Consider the following 26,342-nt stretch of genomic DNA (forward strand, 5'->3'; position numbering starts at 1 on the left):
GACATCAACAGGATACATTTGTTAATCACAATACATATAGTCATACAGAGGAAAAGGATATGTTTTACTATTTCCAACATTTAAACTCTAGAAGGGACACTATCAAACACAAGTTCATCGTGTCTATAGTACATTTGAATATGAGGCTATTATAAGAACCTATTTTAACCACCATCTTAACTTCAGGAATCCATTTTGACTTTCACTCAGCTTCCAAAATCCACTTTTCACACACACATATTTATAAAATCACAGATTTTTGGCCATTTTGCCAACGGGATTTAAAACAGCAATTATTAGAGGCAAACTTGCAGTGTGGGGTTTGGAAATATATATTTCCTAACATCTCAGCTTATTAAGATTTCACACATGCTTTAATTGCATGAGAGAATATTGAATCTTCCTTTTCCCTTAATATGAGAAAACTTTAATCTGTAATAGAAGAAATGAACAGTTGGAAACATCTTAATATCATAATATATTTATTTCAGCCTAATTTGTAATGCTTTGGTTTATTAGACATTGACTGCATTAAGATTAAGTTAATATTGGGGCGGATCAATCCTTTCCACAAAATGTTATCCTGATATCTTTCTTGCAGATGCATAAGCAAGAAATTCCTGAGGAGGTTGCTGATATCTTCCTGGATAACCTGGCATAGAATATACAATAAACAAAACATTAACAATCAACATTCTCTTTATTGGCTGTTTATAAGAATTCAGATCACCAAAATGGTTAAGCCTAATATCCTTTTAATACATTGTTGGGAAAGACTATTACTAATATTAAGTCCTGGTAGACTTATCTTTAAAAATAAACCCCGACAATCAAATTTATTGAAAGAAAAATCAAAATACCTCACACTCATACATTTAATGCACATCAAGCCCAGCATTATGTAAGTACAGTTATTGTCTCCCTTGGATTGGTTAAAAACACTAGATATAATAATGGCTAAAAGTTTGGTAAGACATAACACTACTTCAACCCATTCCAAAATTTTGATTATTCTAGGGTAAAGTCCAGATTGTCTTATTGCTTAGAAGTCTTAATACACACAACTTTAAGCAAAATAAACTCTCTCTGGTTACTGCTCGTCCTCATATGCACAACCACTGTGTGGTATAGTATCAATCTAGTCTATACATACCATATAACATCCGTTTGTGTTCATCTACCATTAATTAAGGTATGTGGTTTTAAAAATGATGACTGAATGTCCACCTTGCTTCCTCAACAGAAAAGAGCAGTGTGAGTGGGAGTGAACATAATAGGGACAATATGAGGTAGGTCCAAAGGAAGACAGCATGTGGTGTTTTTGTGTGAGAAAGTAGAGGTGTGAAGGATAATAAGAGCCACCAAGTGGTCTAGGGGTTTGTGCAGAGTTTGGACAAGAACGTTACCTAGATCTTGCAGAAGTTGAAGTTGGTGTCTGTTTTGTATTTAAACAGTGCTCTCTCCCCCCAGGGTGCTTATTACACACTGTTTCTATATTGGCTCTAAGCTGTTTCCACTACCAAATCAGTTGCACGTTGAAATCTAAATGACTGTTATGCTACATTCTCTTCAATTGCAGTAAACTTGTTTCTTTAATTACATTATCTGTACATAAATAAGATACCTGAGCTGTTTCTCTTGGACTTGTCACTCTGATGAAGGCTGTCAGAAGAAGTACTGCCACCCAATGCGGGCAGAGTTATTTGGGATCCCTGAGAACATTTGCGACGGGATTTGGAATTTCCTATGACATTTAAATCAAGATAATGATCAAAAAATGTAACATTAATAATATTGACAATCTGTTTAACCAACCAAAGATTATTTTAGGAGAGCAGTTGTCTGATAGTCAGAAGCCTATTTAAACAACTTGTATATTTTGAAGAAGTAATATGTAAGCCACACTGAATTCAACTGGCCGCGTTACTGTAAAAAGCAACGTGGCCTGCGCACTATTATCGTTATTACGGTAATTTCAACGCCGGCTTTTTGCTCGCAGCTCCCTGAGCCGCCAGCAGAAAGCCGTGTTGAATTTACCAAAATAACGATAATAAAGTTATTGGGGTGCTAATATAATTGAATTCCCCCCAGATAATCTCAAAATATTTCAAGTCACTCCTTCTTTGCCTAAAGAAAAACAAATAATATTTTATTATTACCAGCTTCTGTTCTGTCACTCATGTCACACACATTACCAAAGATCCATCTGCACAGAGCCGTGTGACATACCATCTGTATCCTAATCTGAGATGCAAGCTCATTCAGCTAGCAGATATGTGGTAGGTGTTAGTAGGTATGGGGCAGGTGTTACTAGGTAGGTGGTAGGTTTTACTAAGTGGTAGGTGTTAATAGGTAGGTGGTCCAAGTTCAGTCCTCAAGGGCTACCAACAGTTAATGTTTTCAGGATTTCTTTAATCATGCACAGGTGAGTTAATGTATTTGGCTGGGTCAGTATCCCACCTGTTTCTACAGACAGAAATCCTGAAAACATGAACTGTTGGTAGCCCTTGAGGACTGAATTTGGACATCTCTGCTCTAAATCATATCTGATCGCATTGACATAACTAATATTGCATAGTCTACATGACAGAAGATCCAGAGATTACTACACTATGAAAGAGCCCCTCTATTTTCAAATTGTTTCCAGATCTATTTTGATTCTGCTGCATGAGTGACTGGCTTGAGGTTGAGCTGCTTATATACTTCTGTGGGGTCTTCATATCTATAACATTTTGGATTATAAATACATTGATTGCCTGTTACATGTTAACACCCTGTTATTTCTATGTTTCAACCATTCACTGAAAAGTTGTGATCCATGTTGAGATGCGTAACTGAATTAGCAGAAACAGCCCCGTATGTGGTCCACCACTCTCTTAAGCTCCCTGGTTAAGGTAAAGGGGTTACATGTATTTATGATCATTTCCAGTTTGGCATTTGAGCGAAAAGAAGAACCAGGATAGACATCTAGGTTACACAAATATTTTGTCTGTGGTCTTCTGACTCTTCCATTTCACAACCCTATGTCTCCACCTTCCACTCTCGCTGCTCATTCTAACCATACCATACAACACCACCGGTAGATGCCAGTCACCAATGGCTGCTTCAATACCGGTGTCTGGTAATGCTTCTACCTTACATTAGCCATACAAACTTTCACCAGCTCATTTTGGCAGAACCATCTTTACCTTCTGTTTCATAGTATTGTAACTAGCTCATTTATATCCCCTCATTGTACAGAGCTGCGTAATATGTCTGATCTATATATAAATAAAACACAATAATAACTTTATATGATTTTTTTCATATTTTCTCTAATATATTCATCTGCATTTACCCAATAACACCACAGCATGGATTCCTGATTCATCTCACACTTCTGTCTCCTCGAGATCATATTACGGAATTATTCCTAATGTAGCAGCTCTAAGCAGTTTACCAGCCAAAATGCAGTCAAACTAACATAGAAGTTGTTGTTTAGTTGCTGCCATAGGACAACAATTTATATCAGCCTCTACATTTTCGGAAATTAAATCTTACTATGTAACTTCCTTCCTACCACAGAGGGAGTCTGCAGAATCAGTGGTAAAAATGTTCTCCTCCCTCCAGGTTTCCCCCTAGCACACCATTCCCACCTTTTGAACTCTCTTAACGATGAGTAAAAATTAGTTTGTTCCTTACCATCCTTGGTGCAAATGTCTGGAAAATGCATATCCTTCCCGCCATGGTACTTCTGCCCATCCAAACGGGGAATATTTGCCTCCCTTTGCTGGTGGAATTTTGGAATTTAAAAAAAATAATAAAGAGCAAAGAGTATATGTGAGAAAATTTGGGCAGCAGAGAGAAGTGAGTAGGATAACGCAGGATGTGGGGGAATAAATCGTAGCAGCTCTAGTTTATGATGCAGTAGATAAAATATGCCTTAAAAGCAGGGCAAGAAAAGACATATAATAAGTTAGAGAAATATGGTAAAGAAACAGGGATAAAAGAGTATAGCGAGTAAATTGTAACAGGTTTTTACGTGGGTTTCAGTTTATGGTAGCAAGTCTATATTATCATTATTTCACTCATTTCTCCTTTCACTTACCTTCAGGCCACCCACCACACTTTCTTTCTCCTGAGGGCCCTGTGGGGTGTTGATGCCCTGCAGTCTGGTACAACGCGAAAAGGTTAGCGTGTGCTTTCCACCACAGCTGCGGGCGCTTGATGTATATCCATAATCGCCACTATGTAATAGATAAAAGACAGAGAGGATGAAATGAGTCCCACCACTTCATACAGTCCTCTTCATAGTTCCAGCACACTCATACTGTTGTATATTACTTAGCCATGCCTAGTGACGGTCAAAATCACAGCAACATGTGTGCAAGAGCTTTGCAGCCATTGTGGAGAGGTGCAAAGTTCAGGCAGAGGACGGAAAATATTCAGTAGAGCCACTTAATAAATGTCAAAGGATGAGAGGAATAGAAGAATCAATGGTATCATCTTAGATTGTGGTATGAGATTTTATAGAGTACAGAATATGTTCAGTTAAATGTGGGTAAGGATCCAGTCTTTCTCCCCATACACAATACATTACCACAAGCCGCATCCTGAAATCAAATAAGCAGAGACCCTCAGTTCACAGATATCTATAAATTACAACATGTGGCCCCCATTAAAAATCCAAATTGGTGCTGTTGATCATACAAATTGCTTGAGGCAGTATGCTGGAGCATTACGTGGTTTGAAAATAATAGGTATTTTTCTAATTGTCCTCTATTTTGATAAAATATATACTGTGACAGGATGAACCGCCTATGCCACCCAGTCTGTTGTTGCTGGGAAGCGGCTGGGCTTACTTTGCCACCATTTCCTTACGTTATCCCAAATGCGCCCTCTTGCCGCAGTAGGAGGGGCTTACAATGCTGCCACCACTGAGCTCCTTTATGGCGCTCAGAACCACGTTCCTTCTGGGTAACTCTCACTGCTAGTGTACTCCTGTGCTGGTACATTTGGGTTGGTAACTCCAGACCTCTTATTATGGATCAGGGTTGCTGTGGATGGATCCCCGCTGGCCTATCACTCTGACCAGAGCTGCAGGGTAGCGGAAGAGCGGTGGTACTGGAGAGCTGGGTCCTTCCACAGGAACAGCCAGTGAACGGATTGGATTTAGGGTGTAAACTGCAGGTCACAGGATTACAGCAATATTGAAGAAGTTGTCAAGCAAGGTCTTGAAGCAAAGAGTGATGTTTTATTGCCCTCAAGTGCCCTGAGAAGGACAGTTCCACTGATTAAAGGTATCAGTGGTTAGGTCAGATGGAACATCAGAATGAAACATTTCAGTGTACAGTACAGTGCTTTTTATACAGCTTTGGACACAGGTTATTTTTAGAATCAGGTTTTAACCTGTTTACCAAAACATATATTTACATGCATTGCAAAGCTACTAATATTTACACTTATCTGTGAAATTCTAGAAATGCTGTGATGTCCTGCATCTTTGTTTTAGACGCAGGAAATCTAGCAGCACATTTTAAATGAAACCTTCCTGTCTCCAAGTGAAACCTCACACATCAAAAGACCCAATTAACATATGGGGTCTTTCTTCAGAATACACATTCCCACAGAACATCACAAACCAAAACAAGCCATTTTCCCACATTATAATACACAAAAGGCTTCCATCCACAAAGGCTCATTGTATCAGATATATACATCAGAATTAGGCATTTGCTTTAGAAAGGTTAAAACAGGAAAAACTAATTTTCTACCCTGGTGTCAGAAATAACGATTTCCCTTACCAAAATATACAGAATATCAAAAATAAGTGCATGTGCAATTATATAAATAAGCACCCTGCACTACTTCCTTTAAATAAATTTATACCATAAGTTATTTATACATGATCCAGTCCCATATACCTCCTAGAATTCCGGTAGTCAGGACAAAAGATCTGACTGATGGGACAGTCTATTACAAGCAGGACTGGCCTACTTACTTACTATGGTCACAGTACATTTACGTACAAATTGTCCCTTCTAATTAAATAAGACTCTGGACGCAAGTCATAAAGGCACGTATCTGCCGATTTTGAGCGTATCATACTCAAAATCAGTCTGCGCATGCCCAGAACTGGCCCATACACCAGAAAGCACAGCCCTGTCTGCTCCGTCTTCATACCCAAAGGACACTTATTACAGCCTATGATTTCGGGGGGTGATCAGGGCTGGGAAGGGGCATTTAGCCGCAGTAAATTTTCCACTATAAAATTCATGTGGATGGTGTAAAAAGCATTTCACTAAAAGTATTGCCCAATGGGCACACAATTGATTTCTAATGCTGCTAGTGCTGGCCTTAATGGATCACCCGTAATGTAGCTAAACTTTCTCCATGTCCTGGCGCATACGGTCATGGATTCTATACAATTGCTTTATGCTCCACTGTATTTCATCTTATTAAAGAAATTTCAATGATTTGAAGTTGCTATTTATCATGTAAAATTATGTAACTTCTTAAACATGAACACACAAACAAAAAAAGTCAGTGAGAACATACTGCAACATATAATCCCCTCTCCCCTCATATTTACTATAGGTGGGGACATCTGCTTCAGGAATGATGTATGGGCACAGGACAGAAGGAGGGATCTAATGCGTGGGTACAATATAATATTATAAGTGGTAGAACTGGTATGCTTAAAAATCTGGAATAAATACCGTTCTGACAATACAATTCACAATAAAATTCCAAAAACGTTTAATCATCTAAATAAATCTTGGTAAAAAACATTCTGAAAAATTGATGAAATCTACAGGAGGGGCTTTAATTCAGTGACAGAACATTTACTGCAGGATAAGAGTTCTCCAACTCAGAACCTGATGCAAAGAAAACATGTTACTGCTAATGCTGAAAAAAATAGTTTATTGTAAAAATGATGTATATCTCCATATAGAGCATATATAATACATATAATAATGTCCCATGTGTGTTTATCTATATCACCTGTATCAATCTGTATAACTGGTGAGTTTAGGACCATTTAAGTGATGCCCACATCATTGTAATTTGTGAGGTTATGGGTTCTGCGCCCTGAGCTTTTTTACGTTAATATGGGCACAGAACTAATGTGGCTTTTAGGGTATTTGTTTATACCATGAAATATTCACAGAATAAATCAATAGCTTTGTGTATTGAGGTAATTTATAAAAAGTAATATATGAATATCTTTATCCACTTCTGATCTTCATAAAAATCAGAATCTGATAATTAATCAGCCAATCATTTACAACTAATAATAGGGGACGGGGTTTACTTACAAGCAGCAAAATGTCATGGATCATGTGCAGTGGCGGAAATACCATTGGTGGGACAGGTGCTGTGCACCAAGCCCCATCGAGATAATGGGGCCTGCTGCATGGCAGATGCAGATGCTCGGGGGCCCGGTTCCCTTCACCCCACACCGGGGCCCACAGCTTGCTAGTTCCGCCTCTGATCATGTGACATATGACTCTTCCCTCTACTAACCTGCGGCCATGCTGCTGGACTTCTTCAAGGTCATATAATGTGTATGGCCGGCTGGAACGGCGAGGTTGTAGCCGAGCAAGGCTTGGGATGGGTAGTATCTGCCTGTTCACAAAAATGAGTCGAACAAGGGAATACATATGTTAATCAGCATAGGTCACAGGCAGAACACGTGTTATGTTAAATAATTTAAATGTCTACAAAAAAACACTTACTGCCCTAGCACCGCCATTTTCACGGGGTGGTCACAATTAAATCTTGCAATCAACTGCCTGGGGGTAAATGATGTAGAGGTTAAAACATTGTGCAACCCCAACTGCTCTCAATTAAGTATGAAATGATAGCGTATGATTGTATGATTATCCTCCACAGGCCAATCCACGTTACATTGTTTTTAGACATATACACCTAATCTTTTTCCCTACATCAAGTGATATCATGTTGAAAACTTTAATTTCTTCCATGTTTGAAAAGTTCAAAAGGTGTTGGAAGTTGTCTTCCATATTTCATGGTAATTTGAACACTAAAGGGGGATTTCAATTGTAGAAATATCCACGCAAGGTGCCTCTGGAACAGCCACGAGACACCTTGCGCAGATTTTTTTTTTACAGGAATAACGCTCATATTTACTCGCACCACATAGAGGTGCAAGCATAAATGAGCACTAATTTTTAACATCACGATCAACTAAATCTGTCCCTAGGTGTCAGACTGTGGAGCTGCCATTCTATGTCTGCAATATGGTGGCTCTAATATTAACAAATACAATTATAATTGGTCCTGGATCCAATTAAGACCTAAATAGCAAAAAATGCATCCAGAGGGGAATCGATAAATATTGCAGTGGAAAAATTGTTGAAATCAAATTGTAGAAAAAAAAGATAAATAAAATATCTCAAAAATAACTAATTCTGTTTATCAAGAATTACCACAACTTAATTATTGTTCACATATCACAAATGAATAAAAATGGAACCTCAGGAGATTTGCCCAATACTAGCTGCAAGTTAGTGCTGTGAGTAGAGGACCAGGTGGTTATAGTTGTAGGTTCTAAGATCAGTTTATTACAAATTAAACTTTTCAAAGAAACCCAAATAAACCAGTAAAATGTAAGTGGAAGGCATATTTGATATAACCATGTGCTAGCCACAGACTGTACAAATTAACTAGTAAACTTGCAATTAGGTCCAAGGTTTGTGCTAAAACAGCAACCAATCAGCAATTACCTGTCACCCGTTAGACAATGAATGCATGTGTCTGATTGGTTGCTGTAGTTCAGTGCAAACTGAACATTACATTGCAACTAATTGGAAAGCCTGTAAATAAGTGCTTGTGTGTCAAGTTAATCCATAGACAGTGTACAATAACAGCCTCTGCTGGTCGTGTAATATTATTAAACCTCCTTTCCTAATTCCTACTGAATCATATATTACACATTCTATGCTATATATTAACCCACTTCTGTATGGGACCTGGGCATTTTAGGGAGAACTTCCCTTATACTGATCGGAATGTTGCTACAACTGTAATTATAAGTCGCTGACTGCCAGATCCCTGCATTCAATACAGATGCTTATTGTGTGACTGTCATATCACAGGCTGGGGGTTAAGCAAATGCTGAGTGTAGAACGTCATCTAGTTAGTAATTACTTTTAATTTCTTCTGCCATTTTTATACCCCAACCTATGGTGCAGAGTGAGGACAGAAGTAAATACAATTAATTAATAGGTGACATAACTAGCTCAGTGACTGTCTAGCCCTGCTTTCCCAGTGTTATAGGCAGGGGAGCAATAGGCTGCGGCAAGTGCCCCTTCCACAGGATCCCCACTGAGCATCATTACATTGAAGTGGGGGCCTCTTCTGAGCATGCATGGTCATGTGCATATGCCCAGATCGCATAGACTGGACTGGCGTATCATGAAACAAGGCCTCTGCAAGGAGCGGGGGCGTTATTGCCGGGCTTCATAGCCGCAGCACCCCCTGCAAATTCAGGATTATCCTTAGCTGTCTACACACAGCAATACTTACTTGCGGATACCGGCAGCCTCATCGTTATCATATTGTGGAGGGCGCTTCTTGAGCAGATGGAAGATTTGTTTCCACTGTTTTTCTACATTTTTTTTCATAGTGTTAAATGCCATGCGGTCCAACTGTAAAGTAGAATAATATAGTCAATAGGCACATATCTGTATCCAGGTATCTTTGTGTATGTTATATAGGCAGGTGGATGTACAACATCCTGAATATGCAAGTAGACAAATGAAATAAAGCTTCAGGTATGAATATGACATGAATTGCAGGAATCCTGTTTTCTGCTATTTCATCAGATCTTTATTCCCAGACAGAAATGACAGGGGACTGCCCCAAATGTCCTAATTACCAACCATATTTTATAATGGATGTAACTCTAAACGTCAGTCACAAACATAATCCTTTCAGTGTATCAGTCTACACAGCACATACAGTATTAGCACTAGGATAGACACTGACATACACTCTTCTATACTGATAAACTTGGACCTTCCTCTCTACCTTCCCTTGGTGTTTGGTTCAGAGACATTAAAATATAACAGTCACTACTCTCAATCCCACAATTTAGCAAGGCGCGTTCTACAATAAAGATGAGAACAAGGACAGACCTTCTCTTCTTAACCCGCTGAAAACACCACGATGGCTGCTGTCAGTACTTCAAGAGAACACCAATGTGCCGGTTACACTTTACCAGCTCTATGAGCAACTCATCACAAGTTCTACAGTAAAACAACCAGGAGCAAATACTCCCACTAGATAACTGACATCTTGAGAGGTGTGGAAACTGAAGTGGAAATAGCTACGGGGGATATTCAGGAGGACAGAGTGGGTCATTCCAACATAACAAAAAATGAGATTAAATCAAATTAAATAAACATTCGATTTGCTAACATTTTGTTAATGGTATTTAATAAATGTTAGAAAGCTAAGTGGTACATACTCATTTAATTTCCAAAGACTGTGTCTGCATTTGTTGCAAGGAAGGTTTACTTTTTTAAAGCTGATCATTTTATTTGTTATTTATACTGGATGAAATTCTCAATATGTTGTAAGAATAAATTTCCAATAAGGAATTATTGCAATTAAATTGGTGTCATTTACTCCAGTATATGTCCAGCTTTAACATATGCAAAACAAACCACTTCCAGTTTGCCCCAGTGTTAGAAAAGCAGCACAGATTCCATTGTGAATTAACATTACCCATACACAGGCTAAGTGATCATAATTAATATACCCTTGGAAATTATATATACATTATTACACTACTAAATCAATTATTCAAATCCCATTGTTGGGATAATCCTTGTCTGTCATCACAACCAGTCACTTTTAAATGTGCTATAATCTTAGAAAAAAACTTACAATTTGCTTTAGTGTCCAACTCCTAACAGGATGAGCAATTCCCAAGATACTATACATACACATAGATGTACTCACTTTCTTCTGCATTTCATAATTTATTTTTTGCAGAACTTTCTGCCAGTCCTGCTCCTGGCCAATCTCTCTGCTTATCACATTCTTGATTAAGTTATTCAATTGGACTGTGGTGGCATCAAACTCCTCCCGGCTCATATCACTGTCTAGTGCACACTTGTCGGCTTTCTGACCAACCAGAGAGAAGATGGGAAGAATGAGGAATGCAACATCAAAATTAAATGGTGGGAAACATTAGACACATTTAAAAGAGGAAATGGGAAATAGAGAAATAAGGAGAAGTTGAATAACTGCATGGAACCATGTGGAACTTTCATACTACTTTCTCAATCAAGCTAATGCAGTATATAACTTATGTATTGTATAGTAAGTCCTTGGGTTTATACAGAAGCAATATGAGGATGCCGTGTATTTTACTATATTTTAGGCAAAGCGCGCCAAACAATGGAAAAAAAACCCTTATCCTGAAAAGTCTGAGGGGTAAATTTATCAAGCTGCGAGTTTTCAGCGGGTTTGTGGAGATGTGGCCTATAGCAACCAATCAGGTTCTAGTTATCATTTTGTAGAATGTACTAAATAAATGATAACTAGAATCTGATTGGTCGCCGAAAATGCGCAGCTTGATAAATTTACCCTTAAGGCTCAAGAACTGATGTACTTTTAATGTTATAGCATGTGCCTGTGTATGACAGTCAGGGCCGGATTAAGGGAATGGAGGCCCATGGGCTAAGGGGGCCTCCATTCCCCCGTGAGGGCCCCCCCCATGATCTGAGCCGCCACCCCCTCCCCCCCCGGTGATCTGAGCCGCCCCTCCCCCCGGCACTTACCTCCTTCCCCTCCTTCCCCGGCGCGCTGTACGCTCTTTACTGAGGAGATCTCGTGAGAGTAAGACTCACGAGATCTCCTCAGTAAGGAGACTACAGCGCGCCGGGGAAGGACCGCAATAATGCTGCTGAGCAGTTTCAAGGGCCCCCTCGATGCCCGTGGTCCCTGGGCTGTAGCCCAGTTAGCCCTAGGGTTAATCCGGCCCTGATGACAGCAGTGCCCTTAGTTGTGGTGCTGGACCTCGGTATCTTAAAAGCTATAAACACATTTGTAGATTATGTAGAACAGAGTTTTAAAATCAGATTCTAGCTATTATTTTGTAGAATGTACTAAATAAATGATAACTAGAATCTGATTGGTTGCTATAGGCAACATCTCCAGTTTTCAAACCCACCAGAAACTCGCAGCTTGGTACATTTACCCCCTACTGTCTATTGTTTGTATTACTGTTCTGACCTGTTGTTGTAGGTGTAGGGGTTTATCAGCTGCAGACTGCTCCACGCTGGCTTTTTCATATTCCTTCTTGTCACGCAGCTCCCTCAGCTCCTTCTCAGTGTCTTGAATGTTAGCACTTGGTGACAGAACAGAAAATAATCTATATTGTCCAATTAAACAATTCTAAGGAAATATACTCTCTGCAATCTCTTTAATTTTCTTAGATTCACAAGCACCATGCAACACAGTGAATGACTAGAATGGGTATCAGACACTAGGATGGAGAAACAAAGTTGTATTTAGAGATACTCCCAATGTACAAATACGGCTTCCCCGGCTCTCTTCATTCTCTCGCGCACTTCTTAACTGTTCTATATCTGACTTTATGTTTCACTATTATATTGTCCAATTTTTATTATCATTTCTCCTGTTTTCACTTCACATTTCCAATTAACTACATAGCACCACTCTCTCATAAATACTCTGTGCCCCCGGTCTCCTCACTCACCTGATGTACCCTAGCTGTAGAGTGATACCACTGGTGTTCTCATCTCTCTGGCTAACGCTTTCTGATATGGGGCTCACTCCCGTATCCATTGTTTTCTGCAACTGTTGCAGCTGAAAGTTTAAAGTATACAGTTCTTTAGGCAGTGTGAAGGAGAGATCACCATTACTGACAATTATTTATATTGTGTAATTTGGGAGACTTATTACATAAAAGAGGTATCTATTTTTATATATTCTCTATCTGCATCAGGGCCAGATGTCCATCTTTGGAGCCTGCAGGCACACTATTCCCTTATTATATGGTCAAATTCTGAACTGAATCCAGGATGCAGTTTAGTAATAGCAGCTACTAATATGTGCTGATGTCATTAAATATAACACTTGTCGTTCAGTGAATTACAACTAATGGGACTGTGATTATTATAAATGTCCCCGATTCTCAGATTTAAGATCTGGTTAAGGTTAGGGCAAATGAAGGTGACATTCTGCATTCCTACATGTAGTTAAAGGTATAACTGTAATTTTTTTCCCTTACCGGGCGTTTCACATCAAGCTCACGCAGGATTTCCCAATGGACCATACTATTCAGTTCATCTGGACTGGGGAACTTAGCGAAGCTGTCCTCCAGGACCTTCTACAATAACACACACAGGGCAGAGAATAGTTTTTACTACATGTTATTAACACAGAAATGAAGATAATTTATAAATGAGCTATGTCCAATGTGATTACATTTATCTATCTATGAGTTCTACTATTTCTGAATGCTGCATTTCTCTCATCCTCCATAAATCACCATATTTCTCCTTTTGCTGGCACTCTCCCTCAACCCAGGTGCAAACGCAGGATTTGTAGAGGGGGGGTTTCCACACTACGCCACCAGTGGGCATGACCAGCATGCATGGGGGCGTGGCTATAATTTTAGACAGTGCTTGGCTGCTCTCAAACTCTTCCTATCCCCATGATATACATGGGCAATGCTGTGTGCACTACTGTTAGGTGCACGCAGCTCTCCCTTTTCAAGCAGAGCCGTGTGAAGCGGGAGCAGGGTCCAGCCAACTCAATTATACAGTGCCCCAGGCTTGGAGGGGGGTTTCCAGGCACTAGGATACCCCCCCCCCCTCGGTTTGCCTATGCAACCCTCCACCTTTTCACTTTCAAAAGGAAACCTATCATTTGTAAACTATCCTGTTACAATGCACAATATAAATAATTACACCAGAACACTCTCTCCACTAAGTAATTGGGTTACACATGGAGAATATGATCTATAACCGGTGGATACCAAACGTCCATGTACCTGTAAAGATCCACCAATATAATCAATGTACAAATATGTGATACATTCATTGTAACAAGCACATTACAAACACCACTTTGTGGCTGGGGAGGGACAGAGACTGGCAATACGAGGACATCCAAAATGGTCATGGCATGGGTAGATCATGTCACAATTTGGGCATATCTGAGAGCAGTTTTTGCAGGTGGAGCTGTGACCTTAATTTGCCCAGATTTTCTAATTCAGAATGCTGGGATTCCTATAATTTAATTTGCTGCCTTCTCCTGAATCACTGGCTACATTGTGAGTAGGTGTGTCAGGTACTTTAAGATATCTGACTGGTGAATTAACAGTAATGTAGAGGAGCAATACAATGAACAAAACTTTAATTTATTTTCATTGTTTTCCCTGTCTACACATGAAAAACAGGAGTATACCCGCCCTAGAATAGAACCTTACCCCACAATAAATTAATTTAATTTATAATGTGGGGGGTGCTGTGCTGAATACATTTAACATTCACAAAAGAGGAAGAAAAAACACATGTATTCCTATTGAAGGCACTAGGGCGATATATTTACTAAACTGCGGGTTTGAAAAAGTGGAGATGTTGCCTATAGCAACCAATCAGATGCTAGTTATCATTTACTACAAAATGACAGCTATAATCTGATTGGTTGCTATAGGCACCATCTTCACTTGTTCAAAACCCACAGTTTAGAAAATATACCCATTAGACTCTTTGTGAACACCAATAACAAAATCAAAGTCCCAAACTTTAATATTTATTAAATATAAATATATTATACACAATCAATCTTATGAGTCCCCATTACAAATATTAATAAAATATTAGAAACCCAATGGCTTCACATATGGCAAATGTGCTTGTGAAAAAAGAGAAAAGTGAAAATAATGTCTTAATATTTATAAATTAAAAGAAGGTGAGGGTCCCTTTCCTTCAAAAATATTCAAGAAGAAACTTTTAATGAATACATTTTGACATATTTCATGTTTCAATTTTCAAATATTTCCCTATTATATTTAATGGGGATTCATAAGATTGATTGTATATTGTTGCTAAATAATAATAAAGTATAACACTTTTTAGTTTGTATCATTTGTTATTTCTGTCTTTTAGTCTAGAACATGATGCCCCTGCTGATGGTATACAGTCAGCTTGTTGTTCATCCCACACAGGGGCTGGCTGGGCTGGGGAGCAAGGGGACAACTTTCCCCCAGGCCGGTCCCATAGTGGGCAACCATGGGCTGGGTCACTGGGCCACCTGCATTTTTTTTCATTTAAAGTGTTCCTAATAGGCTGCTGAGCCGAATCTTGCCCCCCTTACTTTTAAATGCAGATGGTAGGAACCTTTAGTTCCTTCCCTCACATTCTATTTCTCCCCTTCCCTCCTGTCCTGCTCCTCCCCCTTCCTCCACTCCTTTTCTTTAAATCCTATTTTGAAGAGCAGGACCTCACTTGCATCTGCACTTAAAAGCATGAAATCCAGAAACTGCTGCAGGATTTCCTGTGCTCTTTTATGCCACTCAAAGAAACACTTGTCTACTTACCACACGCTTCTTAATAGACTCCAAATCAATCTGAAACGTGTCCACATCTCTCTCTCCTGCTGTTTTCAACTCCAAGTGACTCATTCGCTGCTCCAGCTTCTCCAGCTGCTCCAGCTTCTCCAGGTTCCCCTGAGTTCAGATAACATAATAAGCTCAGCTTAGATCATACTTGCCAACTCTCCCGGAATGTCCGGGAGACTCCCGCATTTTGTGAGAGTCTCCCGGACTCCCGGGCGAGTGTGGCAATCTCCCGAATTCTGCCCACTTCACTAGGAAGTGCCCCACATCCTAGTGAAGTGGGCAGAATTAGATCCCAAACGCCGCGATTCCCGGTGAATCGCGGCGTTTGGCCCCGCCCCCGCTGTCAAATGACGCAATTTGCGTCATGACGTCACAGGGGGCGGGGCCGAAATGACGCGATTTCGGCCACCCCGCCCCTTCACGCCCCCCTCCACTGGCTGGCTCCCGGAAGGGAGCTGAAGAAAGTAGGTAAGTATGGCTTAGATCACACCACTGAAAACCATACAGTGTACAGCCAGAAGTGCAAGTATTTTTCCTATTGTTGAACAGGAACATATTGCCCTATAGACTTGTAACTTTCACAACCTTACAGTTTTGCAGTCTTCTAACATTAGCAGATCCAGTTATTAAAATGTGGTTATAAGGCTGATTTTCTATTGTCATGATTTACAGAGAAAATGTTGCCTTATCTTGGTGAATCTACACATGCGTGACCATGCTCGCCGACCCACCTAAATCAGAAAGGTTTTCAGGTTTGATTATGCAGTGGACTTGATAACTGGTGGTGATGGACTGATTATTTATCTTTCTGATGGATCTGAGAACGCTAGTCATCGTACTACAGTACATGCTGAATCACAGAAGTTTTCTTCATTTTAAAGGGCTTCTCCACAAAAGAAATGAAAAAGCACTTATGTAGTCGCCAAAGACAGTATATAGATTAATCATAGAATCCACATATGACTGCCCTTTGTATTCATATTCCAGTATCTAATGGTACTCCTGGGACATGTATTCTCCAAGCATGTCAATTAGGTGATACTAGAAAAGAGAGTTTTACCTTCAACAACAAATTATCATCCTGCCCCTCTATAGACAGCTTGGATAATTAATGCATGCAGTCTATAGATTGATGGGATAAGAAGTCGCACCTTACTTCCGAGAGAATACACTGATAGTGCTAGTAGACACTTGTGTATAAATGTACAGCAGCAGCAACCACAGGTGAACATTTTATTATTTAAGGTCTACAGGTTAATTTTTTTTTACTTTTCTGGAAAAACATAAAACTTCTTGGTCAATGCACAAATAATTTAGGTTGTTTAAAATGTTGTAACCTTCCCAATCATACAGTCCCACTGTGTGCCTGACAGCTTGGAACCATGTTACACAGTGACCAGGGGGTAAATGTATCAAGCTGCGAGTTTGCAACTCCAGCGATTTTCTCAGGAGAGTTGAAACTAGCCGATGTATGAAGCTGAGATTTCATGCAAAATCGCCAGAGTTCTGCTTCTGTCAAAATCGCTACTTGCAAAATTGCCAGAGATCAAACTCACCACTGTTTGCCACTGCAGCTATACAGCTCTCAAATGTATAAAGCTGCGAGTTAGCAAACTCAGGAGAGTTTGCTTGAAAACACGCCAGATACAACACGCTGCTTGATAGCAGCGTGTTGTACAAACACATCACTGTTACACTGCCCTGGCAGTGTTAAAACTGTAAAGAACAGATAAAAGTTAAAAAAAAAAAAAAAAAAAGCGTGGGGTCCCCCTGCTATTTATGCTTAACCCTAGTGCTGCCTGACTAGTGCTGGTCCCGTGAAAATCGGGGAAAAATTTTGCGTGGGTTTCCCCTGATTTTCACTTTACCAGCACTAGGCAAACCAGCCAGGGTTGGCGGCACTATAGCAGGGGGACGCGCGGCAGGGGTCCCCCTGCCATAATGACTAACCAACCCTAGACTGTTCAGCGCTGGGCTGGATTCCCTAGGGAGTGGGATCCGCTGAAAAAAACGAGCGGGCCCCCCCCCCCTAGAAAGAACCAGCCCAGTGCTGATAGCACTAGGGCTCTTCCTACTACCCCTGGGCTGTGGGTAGTAGGGTAATACGGCGGTAAAGTAGTAAAAAAAACAAACTGACACCAATTTTGTTTGTGGAACTACAAGTCCCAGCCAGCCAGGTTGCCAAAAACAGTGTGGCCATGCTGGTGGTTGTATAACTACAAGCACCAGCATACCCACGGCAGCCAGGGCATGTTGGCACTTGGAGAACCACAAGTGCCAACATGCCCTGACATCCCTGGCTTGCTGGGCCCTGTAGTTCCACAAAGAAAAACGTTTACAAAGCCACAACACCCTGTTATAAACCACATACATTTATTAAAAATAATAAAACCCACAATAAAGACACTAACCACCCTCTTTTAAACCACAAGTATATATTAAAAATAATAAAACCCAAACACTTACCTATGATGCCTTCTTTTTTGATCCAATGTCAGTTATTATTTGTAAATCCATCTTGCCGGCATTCCCCAGTCCCAGCCATTTGTACCTCCATAAGGGAATCTTTGCCAACAGGAACTCTTCGCCCAGAAGGGGCCCATATTTGTACATCCCGACTCTTTAGTGTTGCTTGAAGATAAAAAAAAAAAAACAGGAGCCGCCGCAAACACCTCCTACCTAGTAGGAGGTCCGTTTCGCAATGCTCTTACGCTGTTTGCGTAAGAGCTAACTACTGTATTATGGTATTTTCCCACGCTAGTGGGGAAATAACATAATACTGTATCTAGCGCTTACGCAATTAACGTAGCGCATTGCGCATGCGCTACGCTACTTGCGTAACCTGTAATACAGTAAATACAGGTTACGCAGGTAGCATAGCGCATGCGCAATGTGCTACGTTAATTGCGTAAGCGCTAGATACAGTATTATGCTGTGGTTTAAAAGAGGGTGGTTAGCGTCTTTATTGTGGGTTTTATTATTTTTAATAAATGTATGTGGTTTATAACAGGGTGTTGTGGCTTTGTAAACTTTTTTCTTTGTGGAACTACAGGTCCCAGCAAGCCAGGGATGTCAGGGCATGTTGGCACTTGTGGTTCTCCAAGTGCCAACATGCCCTGGCTGCCGTGGGTATGCTGGTGCTTGTAGTTATACAAGCACCAGCATGGCCACACTGTTTTTGGCAACCTGGTTCCCTCGGACTTGTAGTTCCACAAACAAAATTGGTGTCAGTTTGTTTTTTTTACCGCCGTATTACCCTACTACCCACAGCCCAGGGGTAGTAGGAAGAGCCCTAGTGCTATCAGCACTGGGCTGGTTCTTTCTAGGGGGGGGGGGGGGGGGGCGGCTCGTTTTTTTCAGCGGACCCCACTCCCTAGGGAATCCAGCCCAGCGCTGAACAGTCTAGGGTTGGTTAGTCATTATGGCAGGGGGACCCCTGCCGCGCGTCCCCCTGCTATAGTGCCGCCAACCCTGGCTGGTTTGCCTAGTGCTGGTAAAGTGAAAATCGGGGGAACCCCACGCAAAATTTTTCCCCGATTTTCACGGGACCAGCACTAGTCAGGCAGCACTAGGATTAAGCATAAATAGCGGGGGGACCCCACGCTTTTTTTTTTTTTTAACGTTTATCTGTTCTTTACAGTTTTTACAGCTGCCGAAGCTCCGGCAGCTGTATGACAGGGGCAGTGTAACAGTGATGTGTTTACAACTCACTGTTACAACACAGGCGAGTTTTCCAAACACAGGAGAGTTTGCTAAACTCGTCAGTGTTTACATCGCTCAAAATCGCCAGAGATGACCAGCGATTTTGAACATGAGTGTCAAAATCGCAGCTTGATACATTTCCATTTTTTTAAAAAAAAAATTGCAGGTAAACACCCGCGATTTGCCGTGATTTAAACACGCTGGCAAACTCGCACTTTGATACATTTCCCCCCAGATGTCATTACACAGTGAGCTTCAGTCAATGGTATAAAAAAAACGTGTTTGACCTGAGGAAGGTAGACTGTAACACTATGATTGGTTTCACAATCCTAAAGTCATATTTTCAACTGAACTCTCGACAACTGGCACCGTAACATTGGTACCCTGGGCTATGATTTTGGGGGCACATGAGGCATGTCACCCCAGGCAAATGTGAGCAATGATGCCCTTTATAAGCTGGAGAATCTCTTAAAATAATAAATTGTATTTGTGATACTTTAATTTGTTACATGTACCATCTCTTAAAAGACTACATGATGATATGCAATGTCCTACAGGAACTGGGCTCTGCGACATGTTGGCTAACTGTTGACATACACAGGTATATTGAGGCAATATAGGGAATACTTATTATTTTTACTACAATGGTACATGTAACAAATTAAAGTATCACAAACACAATTTATTATTTATTAATTACTTGGGTTCCTCAGAATCACGCAATGAAATCAATACATTTGTTAGGTTTGTGTTATGGATTGTCAGCTTACTGAGAGGTTCAGACTGTAATTGTGATATTTAAGATTGTCCTAATTTTTCTCTTGTCTGTCACAAAGTCTTTCATATTGGGGCCTATTTATCAAACAGTATCCCTCTGTTAGATCATTAGTTTTTGTATACTAACTGCAAAATTAAGCTAAATTGACATTTATGATCATTGCATCGCAGCAGATATCATAGCCATTTATTTCTCTTTTTTTCAGCTGAAGCTGGCGTACAGTTTTGTACTTGAAAACGTTCATTGCTGTCAGCTCTGCTCCGAAGAGCAGAGCTGGACAGCACATGTGTGGAGGGATCATGTGATCCCTCCATGTGACATGTGTCGAAGTCAGCAAATTGGATAAAGTCATTTCAATTAAAGTCGAGCAAACTTGGTTGTCTTTTTCTGAATAGATGCGTACGGTACGCTACGACGTACAAGGGCACGCTGCGGCGTAAAAGGGCGTACGCATCCACTAAACGTGGCAGCAACAATTATTGGTCTTTTACCATACATTCGCACAAACACGCATACTAATAAAATAGTACACATTAATGGTAGTTGCAACACATAGTCAGTTATGTTGAAATATAGTAGTATTTATATGTTAAATCAGAGTTACATGCATATTAATGAAATACACGGAACAGGTTGAAGGAATCACATCATGAGTGGTATCATAATGAACCTCGTTACATATCCTACTGTTTGGTTCACTCTGCGAGGGAATCGCAGAGTGCATGAACAGGTTATGAATGATAGGGAATTATGAACTACTTAAGACTAAGGAATCTTGGCAGGAAGAGCAGAGCATACCCCCTGCAGAGATGACCCCCTCCTTTGGATTCCTTTGTATGAACTAGCCAATGATGACGACCCCTGAGACCTTCCTGAAACCTGGACCAATAGATGCAAGCTACACCACCTTCATTGTATTACTGTATTTCTATGTGTATATAAGCAGCAGCTTGTGATCCAGTGTTCAGACATCTTGTCCCCAGACTTCAGGATTGTATGACTGCACTGGACCCAGCGCGCCTGCGATAAGTAACGGCTGTATTTATCATTACTTCGCTTGAGCATATTATTCTACTTATTGCAAATAAATCTTTGTGCGTTGGAAACACAAATCGAGGTTCGACAATCGTTATTGGTTAGCGACAATACGCACATAACACATGATAATAGTTCCTTGATATTACACAGGAACGGGGCTTTCTGTGCACATGCCCAATACTTTCGGTCGGCGCATGCGCACTAGCATTTAAAGGAAAATGCCGTCTTTGCAATTTTCTATTGCTTAGCAGAGTTTGTCATTTGCCTCTAGTATGTCTAGTAATACACCATAGAGTCCCTCAAAATAATGATATATGGTACTATTAGAGGGTACTAAGGGTCAGAGGTAAATATAGGTCTGGCTGCAGTTTAAGCGGACCTCAAAATTGTGATCTGTGGATCGCTATAAGAAACACATTGTCTATTTATACTCATTGGATCCTTCACAGACCCTAAATGTAAGTTGTGCTTATAAGCGCCCACAAGTAGAAGTTCAAAAGCAGACCCAAAAGGCCATTAAGGAATGTAAGGTATAATTATACAGATGGTAACACTGAATTACCTCATTCCTCAGATCAGCATTACATTCAGAGGGCAAAGCATTTCAGACAGGGCTTGCAAAGCAGATGATTCTTTGAGGATTCAATGGTTATACATGCATGGCAATGTAGGGAAATGCACTATATAGTATTGCTAAACCAGATTACTGTTTGTATCTATACATAAGTATGTAGCTAGGTTAAGGGGGACAAGGCTTTGAGGCAGATGTTTTTCTCTGGTTCCAAGTTATTTTATCCTGCCACCTGGATTAGTGCTTACCAGGATTCACCTAGAAAACTGCCACCCTTTCAACAAAATATGTTCATGTGAACTGTAGGGTGGCTGGGATATAATATTGGAAGAACACCACTGTTTTTCTTTACCTTAGACATTTTATCCTCATTGGCTTCAAGTTGTTTCTTCATCTGCTGCATTTCTTCCACTGCAGTGGGGCTCTCGTCCTGTGCTTTTGATCTCCACAGAAAGTCTGGTGCACCGGGCAATTTATTTAATGCCTCTAGCTGCCTTTCCATCTTTAGGACCTTGTGCTCTAGCTGGTGGAAGTCATTGACCACCCTGCTATTCTGCCCCTCTTCCACAGTAACCAACCCCCCGGGGGGCTTGTACATACCTCTATCTCCTTCTTGGAATTCAGTTTTGACATCTTTGATGTTCAGATGCTTAAGTATGGCATGAAGCAGAGTATGAAGGGCACTGAAATTAACAGTCCCAACTTCTGGGGTACCAATGGACAAATTTGCCAAGTCATAAAGACTGATACCCAATGCCATAGTCCTGTCTCCGATGTTACCGGAAATCTACATTAGATGTTACAATGTATTTAACAAATACATAAATTATATTGTATTTATGAATTAAAATATAATCTATAGAGACTGCTGCTAATGCTGCTTATGCTGCTTGCTCTATGGCTGCCAGATAGTCCCAGCCTCTAATTGTGACATCACAAGCAGCTGTACTGTGTTGAGGCCGGTTGCTAAGCAACCCAATACAATTTTCCAGAGGCACAAACAACTGGTAATTAGAGTGCTGGAATCTGCATTGACTATAAGCAAAAAAATAATAAACAAAATGTTTAATATGTGTACGGTGCGTGACTAGCTTTATACAGAATTTATTAACAATATTAAAACATTACAAGCATAAATAGAAGAATCTAAAAAATGTATTATATTATCCAATAGGCTGACTAGGCTGCAGCCTATAGAGCAAGGCTTTGTGTGTGTGTGTGTGTGTGGGGGGGGGGTGCAAAATGTTTGGGGGTGCTTAATTGTGACATAGAAAAGTATAAACTGAAAATAATTTTAAATGATTAGAAAATAGTTATTCTCCAAAGTAAACATAAAACATGAAAGAAAAATGTAGGCTAGAAAGGTTGTAATCTTGACGTAGTGAAGGCTGAAGACAATAAGTAATCCTTGGGCAGGCACTTGAGGATAAGCAGAAGGAGAGACAAGGGCATGGCAGCCCCTTCCACTTTCACATCTTCACACTCAGTAGTGCTCGTTCATGCCTCCGTTCTGCTATACTGTTCTGATTTCAATGAAAACTAAATGTCTGACAAAGATGCCTGTGATCCATTTAAAAAGTCAAGTGGAGCTGAGTTTCAAAATCACTGCAACATAAACATTGGTGGATGGGGGGGAGTGCAGGAAGCCAGATTTTAAATTATGGACAATTTAGCTTTTATCTACTCCATATTAGCATGGCATGAGAATGAAGGGGCACTACAAGTATATTAGCCTAGGGCGACCTGAACCCTTAATCAGGTCCTGATAAGAATAATAATGTGTTTATTTCACAAAGAACTCAAATATTCAAATGAATAGTGTATTACACTCATTAGTTTTCAAAGCCTTAAATTAGAATTGAAGCTCTTATAATGCTCAATATACAAAGGATAGAAGTGACCAGATGACCAGACCAATATATATATCTATACCTATACATATCTCTCTCTCTTTATATATATATATATATATAATGTGTATATCTTATGGAAAACACTGTCTCGGTCAATAGGAACATACCCTATTATAATATTTTCACAATTGCCTCAGCAGGACCAGAGTAAGTGAACACAGAGAGACTATATATAGGAAAATACCTCATATAAAGAGGATATGCCTGCAAACACTTTTCCTCTCCCCTGGGATGCCTGTCTGGCACACACGGTGCTGATACATCCAAGGCTGCTCCTGGATTCTGAAATAGGTCCTGCAAGTGGTCTGTATAGAAGAAGCGACCACTTTTGAAGAGATCTTTAATTCTAGAAATAACTGATGGAAAGGTTGTTTCCAAGTGATCACTGCATTATCATTAGTAATTATATTATGTAAAGGTATTGGGTGAATGCTCTTAGTGGAATATTTCCATATACAATATAATCAACGAGCAGGTGACTAAAATGAGACTGTTTTCTTGCTAACATATAAACAATTTTTTATTTTAGGTTTGAACTCTGTAGTGTTTCTGTGTATTAGCTATCATTACAATGGAATAAGCCAGGCCAATCTCTGCAGCTGAGGCTGATCTAAGTTGATTAGTGTGTGGCTAGTGGTTGAAGTGGGCTGGTATAAGGTAATATGTCATACCGCCATTTCTGCTACTGCTTTCATTGTAAAACTATCAAAATCCAATCACTTATATTTTCCATACTGGCACGTCTAACTTCCACTTCTATATTAACGCTTCGACCACTATGTGTGTGTATCTATCTCTGTGCCAGCTCTCACTTTAGTTGTGTTTTCACACACTCCATATTATATTCTTGTATTTAATTAGACTGCCAGTTTAGGTAACTCAAAATGAGTGGCAACGATTGTTGTAATCCATTTAAAAAGCCAATTGGAGCTGAGTTTCGAAAAAAATGCAAATGTATAAATTGGCAGGGTGAAGGAAGCTAAACTTTAGATAAAAGAGATGTTCGCTTTTACCTTTATCCTGTCGTGAAAGGTGAGGGGGCGCTACGACCATATTAGTCTAAGGCGGCCTGTACCCTTAATCAGGCCCTGTGCACACCAGACTATTACAATGGGGAAATATTGAATTGTTTATTAGAATGTGAAACAGCTATGGGGTGGCAGTGTTAGAGGAGGTAAATATACACCAGGGCTCACAAATGGGGTCAAATGTATCTGCCTTTCCTTGCAATTGGAAGGTAACCTAATATATAGAAGCAATGAAGCAAGTTTTATTCCTAAAATGCTGGAGGGGAGGCGGACATGGGTGTTTAGCTATAGAAGAGTTAGCTGCATTTAAAATATGAGAAACAAGTTTGCTGGACTATGCTCCTAAACCAGGAACAGATAGGCACAGGAGAGAAGACCAGGGGGATAGTAAAAATTTAGGGCCTGAGTCATTAAGGAAAGCAAAGCATAAAAAAGGAGTAACTTTGCATATGGGCAAAACCATGTTGCATTGGAGGGAAGGCAAATTTAAAATGTGGGGACAGATTAATAATTTTGGTAGGGCATGTCCTAACTTTAAATTTCAATATAAAAATAAAGCTATCAAATATTTGTGTGCTACATGAAAAAGCAGACAGTATTTTCTCTATGTGCAAAATAAAAAACTAATTTGCACCCCTTGCATTGTAACATGGTATGTCCTGGAGAACAGTTACTCCTTTTTTTGCCTTATTTTCCTTAATGACTAGGCCCTTAGTGTGCAACATCTGTTCAATCCTTATATGAATTTCCCTCCAAAAATGTCAAGATCTTGGTACATTGCCACCAGATATGGATGATGTCTTCTCTATGTCCACAGCCCTGGCAAAATAAGGGGGAAGTAGTTAAAAATACCTTATTCTGTTTTATGGTTACAAGGTACCATCTGGTATGTAATTTGTACAAATTTACTTTGATCAGATTAGAGATGGAAGCACTGGATTCTGTATAGGGATGTGCACCGGCGACTTTTGAGGTCTCGTGTTTTGTGTTTTGGATCCGGATTTTCATTATTTTTGGGGTTCGGATTTGTCTCGCAAAACACTTGATGAAAGGTCTCGGTTCGGATTTAAGGTTTTGGATTCGGATTTTTTTTGGAAAAAACATAAAAAGTTTAAAAATCAAGTTTTTGGGCTTATTTTCACTCCTATGCTATTAGTAACCTCAATAACATTCAATAACAAGCATTTCCACTAATTTACAGTGTATTCTGAACACCTCACAATATAGTTATTAGTCCAAAACGTTGCAACGAGGTATCTTTCTGGACTGTGTAGAGGAGTGGGTCACCACAATATATATAATAAGAAAACCATCAACTTGTATGATTCGCACCAATAAATGTACCTGGACTGCGTAGAGGAGTGGGTCACCACAATATATATTAAAAACCCTGAACTTGTATGATTCGCACCAATAAATGTATCTGGACTGCGTAGAGGAGTGGGTCACCACAATATATATAATAAGAAAACCATCAACTTGTATGATTCGCACCAATAAATGTACCTGGACTGCGTAGAGGAGTGGGTCACCACAATATATATAATAAGAAAACCATCAACTTGTATGATTCGCACCAATAAATGTACCTGGACTGCGTAGAGGAGTGGGTCACCACAATATATATTAAAAACCCTGAACTTGTATGATTCGCACCAATAAATGTACCTGAACTGCGTAGAGGAGTGGGTCACCACAATATATA

The 26,342-nt window shown here is 40.0% G+C and overlaps 1 protein-coding gene across 1 annotated transcript; it reads right to left on the reverse strand.

Moving 5' to 3' along the window:
• Positions 1 to 465: 465 nt before the first annotated feature.
• On the reverse strand, positions 466 to 22,456 carry LOC142143200 (uncharacterized). Its single transcript, XM_075200912.1, has 13 exons — positions 22,049 to 22,456; positions 15,587 to 15,715; positions 13,271 to 13,369; positions 12,737 to 12,846; positions 12,250 to 12,364; positions 10,972 to 11,136; positions 9,532 to 9,653; positions 7,719 to 7,775; positions 7,507 to 7,608; positions 4,088 to 4,226; positions 3,682 to 3,769; positions 1,625 to 1,744; positions 466 to 652 (listed from the first exon to the last, which is right to left on the reverse strand). The coding sequence occupies exons 1-13, from the start codon at positions 22,454 to 22,456 to the stop codon at positions 579 to 581; spliced, it is 1,728 nt and encodes a 575-aa protein (XP_075057013.1). The 3' UTR covers positions 466 to 578.
• Between the last annotated feature and the right edge of the window lie 3,886 nt (positions 22,457 to 26,342).

Source organism: Mixophyes fleayi, chromosome 3, assembly GCF_038048845.1.
Source record: "Mixophyes fleayi isolate aMixFle1 chromosome 3, aMixFle1.hap1, whole genome shotgun sequence".
In the NCBI taxonomy this organism is placed as follows: Eukaryota; Metazoa; Chordata; class Amphibia; order Anura; family Limnodynastidae; genus Mixophyes; species Mixophyes fleayi.